This window comes from Mycetomoellerius zeteki, unplaced genomic scaffold, assembly GCF_001594055.1.
Source record: "Mycetomoellerius zeteki isolate Tzet28-1 unplaced genomic scaffold, Tzet1.0 scaffold35, whole genome shotgun sequence".
Classification (NCBI taxonomy): Eukaryota; Metazoa; Arthropoda; class Insecta; order Hymenoptera; family Formicidae; genus Mycetomoellerius; species Mycetomoellerius zeteki.
This window is the reverse complement of record NW_017257338.1, coordinates 1,019,719-1,028,761: the sequence shown is the minus strand read 5'-3', so window position 1 is coordinate 1,028,761 and position 9,043 is coordinate 1,019,719. Positions and strand designations below refer to the sequence as shown.

Genomic DNA, 9,043 nt, shown 5'->3' with positions numbered 1-9,043 from the left:
GAAGAATTTTAACGGCTTAGCCACACGGTGAAGAAAAATAATAAGAGTAAGAAAGGTTAATTAGGTATTTAAAGCGCTTAAGAAGTCTTGTTCCGGTCTTCAGAAACAAATCCTAATTAGACCGTAAACTAGAGGAAACGCAAGAAAGTGAAAATTATAAAGAATTAATGAAATTGAAATACGTAGACAAAACATTCACTTCGAGCTTTTGTTGAGATAGAAAGCAAGATATTGAAAAAACACCGAAACTTATGTACATATAAATTGTTAAACAGATGATGGGATGATAAAATCAAAATAAGTCGAGATCACGAATGATTTAACATGTTATTTCAAGAGTATCGGATTATGCGTGATTATCTAATAACGTGCAACAGATCGCTTTTGATCGACTCATTTTATAATAGTCTCTTTAATGAGATCAACGTCAAAGATTTCGAGATAAAGGTGTACATACTTACACCAATAAACTTCATTTTCAGAGTTATTCACGTTTGAAAAATCTTAAGACAAGTGCAAATAGAAAATTGGGGCCGGTAGAAATCCCCGTTTACACTCAAGCTGTTCGACATATCGGTCGATACGCGTATATACGCTTTTGCTTTCTAAATGTTGCGACCCTCAAGATATACGGAGATACCGGGCTCTTGAGAAACGTCTTCTTATTATTTGGGTTACCTTCAATGGTAGACAAGTGCACGAATCCGTTTCCAATCTCCATGTGATTGCCGATATTATTTTGTCTCGTCTCGAATTTCAAAATTTTTCCTTAATTATGCCGTACCTCATGCGAGATTCTAAAAGATAATGATATAACAAAGACAAGAATAGTAAGAAGACAAAAAGCGTTTTAATCGATCAAAAGTTAATAATAATTTGTACATACAACAATTCTCCATTCTTGACAGCACGAGATTTTATTTAGAAATATCATTCCATGTACAAATTCTATGTAATAAAAAAAATTTAAGATAAATACACGCAAAAAGCTTTGAAGATTTTCAGAGAGAGTTTCTTATTTAATTATGTCATATATATATATATATATTTCATGTTGGGGCCTTTCTTTCGCAATCATATCCAATTATGAGCGTACAACCATCTGAAAGCGGATATCCTCGCGACGCGGGAAATGGCCGAATATCCTCCGGCGTTTTTGCTCCGATGGCTCTCATCTTCGATGGCCAGCGGCCGATTCGAAAATCTGGAGCAGCCAATGGGTGAATGATTTATGAACCGGAATAGCGAGAACGTATACCCCGAGTTTCGTGCGAATATCGAGGCACAATATCGACTCTCTAGCGGTCGACGTGGACGAGGGAATTCACTTTCATTCGTGAGTCGGCGCGACGTGTTAAACGGATACATGCACTTAACGCAGTTTAACGTCTACCGTTAAACGCCACTTGAATGCTCCTGCATCAATCTCTGGTGTCGTTTCGTTTTCTATTTTTTATCACCTGTCGTCACCAACGTGGTGTCTCCTTCTTGATACTGCCTTCGATATCATTCCTCGGCAAGCGCGAGAGTGTCTTGGTACTCTCGCTATCATTCTGGAATCTCACGAACGAGCCTCGTTAGATCTTATTTTCCCAGCTGCTCGTTGCAGCAGCCGCGCATTGTTGTCTCCGCAATAAAAAGCGGAAAATGCGCTTGCACACTCCGTATGCACGAAACCGTTCTCCCGTACGCTTTCTCCAGTGACGCCGAGAAGCGGTCGTCGTTTGAAGAAAATCGCGCGGTCGTAAGTGCAAAACGGAGCGATTAAGGCTCGGTTGCACCAATGTTACTTTGACTTTAAGCAAGACTTAAAACTCTCTCCCTCTCTCTGTCTCGTTTTAAGGCCGAAAAGAGACAGGGACAAAGAGAGTTTTAAGTCTCACTTAAAATTAAAGCAACGTTGGTGCAACCGGGCCTAAGTGAGGCAAGGACCACACAGATCGTCGGTAATTCTTACTACGTTACACGATTCTATTTGAACTGTCTTTAAATGACCCCGATTCCACGCTCTCCCTATTAAAATACCTATTAAAATACCTATCCCGTTTCACAACCAATTTCTTGGTTGTGGCTTGTTTGATTGGCGACATTCATTTCGCTTTGCCATTTGGACACGTATCACCACTTTGAAGATTACATAAACAATAATAGCTGTAGTGTGTATGCTGGGATTTCACTTCAATTACATTGAAAAGAGATAACAAATTTTAATAAATATTTGTTTAAATAGTTCTAAGTAAATATTTACTAAATATAAACGCATATTCATTTAATATAAAAAACCATTAATTTAGTTATTTTTTTTATTAAGTAAATATTTATTTACTGTAAGTAAATGTTTACTTTTCAAAGAAATATGTATTAAGATTTAAAACATTTTTTTCAGTGTAATATTTTATCGAATTTTCTTCTTAAAAAAATAATATTTATATTAATAATCATTTTAATGTGTTACTTGATGTAAAATATAATTAAAATTGCCTTTAAACACTCATAATTAGTTGGGCATGAAAGTTATGGATGCGATTTAATACTGTTTCAAGCTCATTCTTCAAAGAAACAAATAACTTTGTTACATATGCCAAGTTGAGCTTTTTAATTTTTATCTTGACATAAATTTTCAAATAATCAAAATAATTTGAAGAAATTTTCGAATAAATTTAAATACACGAACGAGCCGTATTTGCATAGCTGTGAATCGAATCAAATGTTACATAGAAATGGTAATCTAAGATTTCTTTACGTATTTCAACAATATCTATTCGGAATTAAAATGTCTTTAAAAGATTTAAGTTTTATAAATATGCATAGAAATATTCGCATACTGTAATGTATAAAAATATCATTTTTTAATATTAAAAGAGATCAATGATCTGAAAACTTGTTTTGGATTCCAGTTATAATTTAGAAAAATATTACATTACATGTCTATAATATTAAATTATCATCAATAATTAAATGTTCTATGTATTGCTATACCAATATTTATTCTTATTAATAGGAAACAGATAGCGTAGCTTTCGCAGCAGACTCATGGGACACAGACCGGTTCGGCTAGAAAGAAAACAAGAAACCTTGTTTCGTGATATCTAACGTGGAAGGCATTAGGCGAGTTTCCGTTCTTTCTCTTTCCGACAATATCGAAATAATCTGGAGGCGAGGTATAACCTTGTCGCATAACCTTGCGAGTCTTGAACTTCACTGTTGAAACACAGGCTCCGCTCTTGCTTGCTCGACCGGATCGTGCTCTCGATCACTTTCTCCGAGTGGATGATATTGCTCACCTGGACAGAGACCTGGTCGCGCTCCGGAAGTGGGGGTGTTAGAAGGAGGACGATGGTGGAAGAAGAGGTGGTGGAGAGGAGGAAAAGGAGGGTTCAATCGTAAGGGGTCCGGGACCCAAAACAGCGTTGGGCATTACCACCACCTTGCAGATGAAATTCCCCGATTTCCACTACGTGAGACACCGACGGTGTCGTGTGAGACCACCTCCACCGTTGACGGTTCGCCACCACCGCCGTTCACGCGATCGGCCGCTGCTTCCTTACCATGATGCTCCTGCGGTGATGCCATCGGGGGAGGATACGCGCCTATATAACTTCGGCGTTCCAATGATTGGACGAAGTAAGCTACGTTTTCCTGCGCCCAGGAACAGGAGCACGCGGCCCGAGCCCGACGGGCGGCACTGCGAGAAATATGAGGATTCGCCCGGGATGCGCGGTCAGTTGTTTTATCAATTTTCACTCTTTCAATCGGTGTTCCGTGCGATGTCGGCGAGTCGCGCGCATTGTGCTCGCGCGTTTCCAAGTCATCCTACCACCATTGCAGTCATACTTGCCATCATTTCGCGCACATCTTCTGGTTAACTGGCGTGATTTAAATAGTTGCATTGCAATGCATATCGGAAAAATTTCGAAGTGCATCGTTTCAAGTTCGAGGAGACATTCTTCTTCGGTGTTTGTCGCTTATTGAACGAGCGTGGTGCTCAATCCGACGGATATAAACCATCGCCATTTTGGACAGGATGTATAAGTCTTTTGATAGATTTTTAACCGCATTGCGATTCATTATAATCAAGTCAAAGTAAAGAATTCGTCATAAACACGCATCAATATTTTTGTGAATTGAAAAACTTATGTATATTTATAAATTCACGGAATTATAAATCTATCTGCCTACACAATTTCTTTTTTTATTTTTGATAGATTTAAGACTATTAATTTAAAATTATACGTGATTTTAAATTCCAGGATTCTATTTATACAAATGTATAAACTTTTGGATTTATAAATCTTAGGCCGGTATGCATAGTTCTTAATCTCAAGACCATCTTAAGTAATGTCTTAAGACCAAGAGCAACGTCTATGGATTTCCGTTCTGAATTTGCCATCGGAAATCTTTTTATGTATAAATGCCAATCTCTCTATGGTTTTTTAGATCAATTTATTTCATTTAGAAATATTTATATATTCTAATAAATGTTATCAGCCAGTAATATCTAGCGTAATCATACTTTATTACGCTAAAATTATCGTATCTACGTGTGTCTTCTGTATTGATTGCAGAGGAATTTTAAAAGTTATTTCGCTTATCTCAATTCGTCAATACTAACGCAATGTTATTGTTAAAAATTCATGAGAAACAAAAGGCAGAAAAACATTTTTATCAATAACTGCTAATGAGTTCTTGTCATTATTGTATCATTTTGTTGTTTACAGGCTGTATTAGCGCTGCTACTGCAGATCGCTCTTGTGGCGAGTAAGGCTGTGGATCAAACGCAATTACAGAAGAAGTCACAGCAGCAAACTCCGTACGTATGACAACTTTAACAATGAATCCAATACAAGTAAAATGCCTGTATGAGTTTCCGCGGTTTATAATTTACGCTTTAACAATCACGGAAAGTCACATGTAGGCATTTTTATTTATATTTATATTATTCTTTCTATTTATTCTTAGAGTCACAAAACTATAATTAACTTAATTTATTTTAATTTAATAAAAAAGATTTAATTTAATGAAAAAAAAAGACAATTTTTTTCCAAGTCATATTTGATTATAATGCGTATGATGCATGTTGTAAAATTTCTTATTAATTTGTTCAAATTATGAGATGTTAGTGATTAATGATGCGTTTATAAGTGCCTTTTTATTTTATATTGCACACATATATGTCTATACTTTACAATTTTACTATCTCATATTCATTTTAATGAAAATAATTTATAAATATAGAGAAACAGATGTAGATTTTGAAAGGCCCTTTTGCATATAAAAGAAGATAAAGAATAACAGATATGAATATAAAATTTGTGTTAAGTTTTTGGTGTTGAATGATTGTCGCAGATACGGTACAGAAGCGCAAAAACGATGGGGAGGCGATAGCGGTAATTACGGTAGCAGTGGTTATGGGGGTGGCGATATTGGTGGTCACTTCGGAGGCGGTGGCGACGTCGGTGGTCATTTTGGAGGTGGTGATGGAGGCGGTCATTTTGGAGGTGGCGATGGCGGTGGTCATTTTGGAGGTGGTGACGGTGGCGGTCATTTTGGAGGTGGCGATATTGGTGGTCATTTTGGCGGTGGCGACGTCAGCGGTCACTTTGGGGGTGGTGACATCGGAGGTCACATAGGTGGCGGAGACATTGGTGGTCATGGAGGTGATATTGGTGGTCATTTAGGTGGAGGTGATTTTGGAGGTGGCGGCGGAGGAATTGAAGACCATCATGGCGGCCATGACGATCATCATGACAAAGGTTACTGGAAGAAGAAACTAATCTGGAAGCCGGGCTGGAAGAAGATCTGGAAACCGGCAAAGAAACAAATCTGGAAACCTGCATGGAAGAAAATCTGGAAGCCTATTTGGGTGCCAACCCAGAAAGCGGTGTGGAAGGAAATTCAAGTACCAGCTTGGAAGAAGATCTGGAAGCCTGTGTGGAAAGAGATTCAAGTTTCGGCATGGAAAGAAATACAGGTGCCGGCTTGGAAAAAAATCTGGAAGCCGATTTGGCAACCAATCAAGGTACCCGCTTGGAAGGAAATTCAAGTACCCGCGTGGAAAAAGATTTGGAAACCTATTTGGAAAGAGATTCAGGTACCAGTGTGGAAAGAAATTCAAGTCCCTGCTTGGAAAAAGCTTTGGGTTCCTGAATGGGTGAAGGTTGGCATACCGGGCGAACACTTCCACGGTACGGATCACCATGGATGGCAATACACCAGCCATGATCTTTGGAAAAAGAAGTTAATCTGGAAGCCGGTGTGGAAGAAATATTGGAAATCGGCGAAAAAACAGATCTGGGTCTCGGACAAGAAGCTCGAGTGGAAAGAGGCTTGGAAACAAGTTTGGAAACCAGCGAAGAAGCAAATCTGGGTGGAGGATAAGAAATTGGTTTGGAAAGAAGCTTGGAAACAGATCTGGAAGCCGGCCAAAAAACTCATCTGGGTTCCTGACAAGAAACTCGAGTGGAAAGAGGCTTGGAAGCAAATCTGGAAAAGTGAGAAAAAATTAGAATGGATCCCCGACAAAAAGCTCGCTTGGAAGGAAGCATGGAAGCAAATTTGGGTGCCTGCTTGGAAAGAAATCTGGGTACCAGCGTGGAAAAAGATATGGAAACCAGTTTGGATATCCGAGTGGTTCCCCAATGAGGACCATCATCATCATCACGGCTGGGACCGTAAAGACACACAGGCTCAGAATACTCAAATTGTGCCTTATAGTCCCAAGAAAGATGCCCAACAGAATAAGCAAGCACAGCAACAACAAGCGCAGCCACGACAACACCAACTACAGCAACAAGTAGACAATAACAAAGTCAAATGGGACAGTTCCCATTCTTTCCAAGCAGGTTCGCCGACGATCACGCAGGATTTAGTACCACCACCTGCCAATCAAAACGGAGGTCAAGCTAATTTTGCGTTCCCTAACCGTTAATAGGGCTAGATTTCTGTGCAGAATAATCGCACTGTAATCCACAAAAAAATGCTTGTACAAACATCTCCACGAGAGAATGCTGTAACATAAGCCGCTGTATATACTACATTTTAGGATTAATATAAGGTCGCGTAAAACTTAAGTTACTCGAAATTGTTTGACTGACGCGCTCCCTGTCCTTCGGGGTACCTCCTTTACTTAGAAATGTCGTAACCTTTTTTCCCTTTCCTTGTTTTCTTTTTTTTTTATACACGTTGTTGTCTCTTCAATTGTTAACTAATACTGTTACGAATAAAGTTTTTAAGTATTTTGTTAATTTTTTGATTACCGTTATTTCACCCTTGGTCTTCAAATATGTTTTTACAAGAACAATAATACAACTTTCACTTATTTATTTGATATGTGAGATAATAGAATAAAGATAAATCAGATATACATAGCAGGAGTGGAATTTAGAAAATATTTTTAATAACAGAATGAAAAATTATATGCACATTTTTATTTTTTAGATGTACGGAAATTTGTATGTCCAATAAATTCAACGAAGAAAATTTTTAAGATATTGAATGCGTTCAGTATAAATACGATTGAATATTCATATTGTGCAGTAAGCATATATAATTGACATACACTTTTAAACCTAGACAAGTTACATTTGCTTTCTAAATAATTCCGCATTACTAATAACTTGCGTGTTGACTCCTATGGCTTGATTTTAATTCGTATTTATTTTAATAAAAGGAGTCTGATTTAAAAAATTTCTACTAAAGTTTTTTGTATAGTAGATTATTTTGTTGTTTTTTTTTTACTTTCTAAAAGTCATTTTCTTTGCCAATAATGTAATATTCAATAAACATTATATTTATTAACTATTTATTCTTATTGTCTTATTTTTCTTATTGTTGTCACAAAATTTCGATACTTTAGACTTAATTTTCTATTTTAGATTTCTAGAAAGAAGTACAACAAATTATCATTGAATGGGAGAAAACACTGCAATGATACTTATATCTTACATATCCAACTTTATTATTTCATATAATTTCATTGATTACGGAAACGCATATAGTAAACAGGATAAGCGTGAACAAATTAAATTGCACGCCAAGAGGGATAATTGAACGATACAAGAAACATTATCTAGAATTACTTTACATGAAACAAACCATAAATAATACATCCGTCTCTCGTAAGCGATAAAAGTTTTGAAATATAGTAACTTGATAAATTTAATGGAACATTTAAAAAAGAAATATATTGCTATTTTTTTAATGAAACAAATGTTAACAATAATAGTAAACGAATCAATTATTTTTTATTTTAGAAATAACGATAACTCTAAAATATATGGTGCCTCTTTTCACAGTCGATTAATTGAACATTGACTTTCTTCTCTCTTTTATATCGGAAAGAAAAACCGAAGTTGTGAGAGTTTTATAATTATATCGTTACGATAACCGTTTCCTCAAAGATAAACTATCTACATGGTCACTCCAATTCCAAAGCAAATCGCTATCATCCCGAACTTATGAAGCGAAGATGATGCAACGTGAATACGCGCACGTATTCCTGCGAAATTGGAGAAAGTGGAGTCTGTTATGGAAGGCAGAGGCGACCAGCATGTAGAGAACCTCGACCGTGGAGAAAGTATCCGTGCACCCACACAACGATATAAATTAATCCATGCCATCGTGCTGTCCCGGTCGCACCATATTGCGCGACGCAGACTCTGCTCGATTGATGACGATGACGATAGGATTTCACTGGCGACAACTGCGGAAGAGTGGATTTTTCTCCGATAGCGTGATGAACGAGATAATAAAAAAAAAAAAAGGAAAGAAGAGAAGAGAAGAGAATTTTAGAGAAATCGTAATACGTTTTCCTGTATGTCGTTTCCTTGATATGACAGACAGGAAGTATTTTCACTTTCGTCTGATGTATGACTCTCATCCAACAGATCTTCGCGCGCTTACAAAATTCGTGGGAGTCACGCAACGTCATCTTCTGTCATCTTTCTTTACGGAAGTTTTGTTTTGAAGAAATTTCCAAAAGATTTATATTCGAGCTTTCACGGTCTCAATGTTTCATTACTAGTTTCTGCGCTTAATAGCGTCG

At 37.1% G+C, this 9,043-nt stretch overlaps 1 protein-coding gene across 1 annotated transcript; it reads left to right on the top strand.

Annotated features, from left to right (window-relative positions):
- Positions 1 to 3,612: 3,612 nt before the first annotated feature.
- LOC108725467 (uncharacterized) lies at positions 3,613 to 7,191 on the top strand. The gene is made up of 3 exons (XM_018452490.1): positions 3,613 to 3,720; positions 4,719 to 4,810; positions 5,347 to 7,191. Exons 1-3 carry the CDS (start codon positions 3,697 to 3,699, stop codon positions 6,926 to 6,928), a joined length of 1,698 nt encoding a protein of 565 aa, XP_018307992.1. The 5' UTR covers positions 3,613 to 3,696; the 3' UTR covers positions 6,929 to 7,191.
- Positions 7,192 to 9,043: the final 1,852 nt, after the last annotated feature.

Bases quoted from the DNA above. Each gene is read 5' to 3' on its own strand.
- LOC108725467 (XM_018452490.1), top strand. From the start codon at position 3,697: ATGAGGATTCGCCCGGGATGCGCG. The intron at 3,721-4,718 runs GTCAGTTGTTTT...TGTTGTTTACAG, and splicing joins GGATTCGCCCGGGATGCGCG to GCTGTATTAGCGCTGCTACT. The intron at 4,811-5,346 runs GTACGTATGACA...TGATTGTCGCAG, and splicing joins AAGTCACAGCAGCAAACTCC to ATACGGTACAGAAGCGCAAA.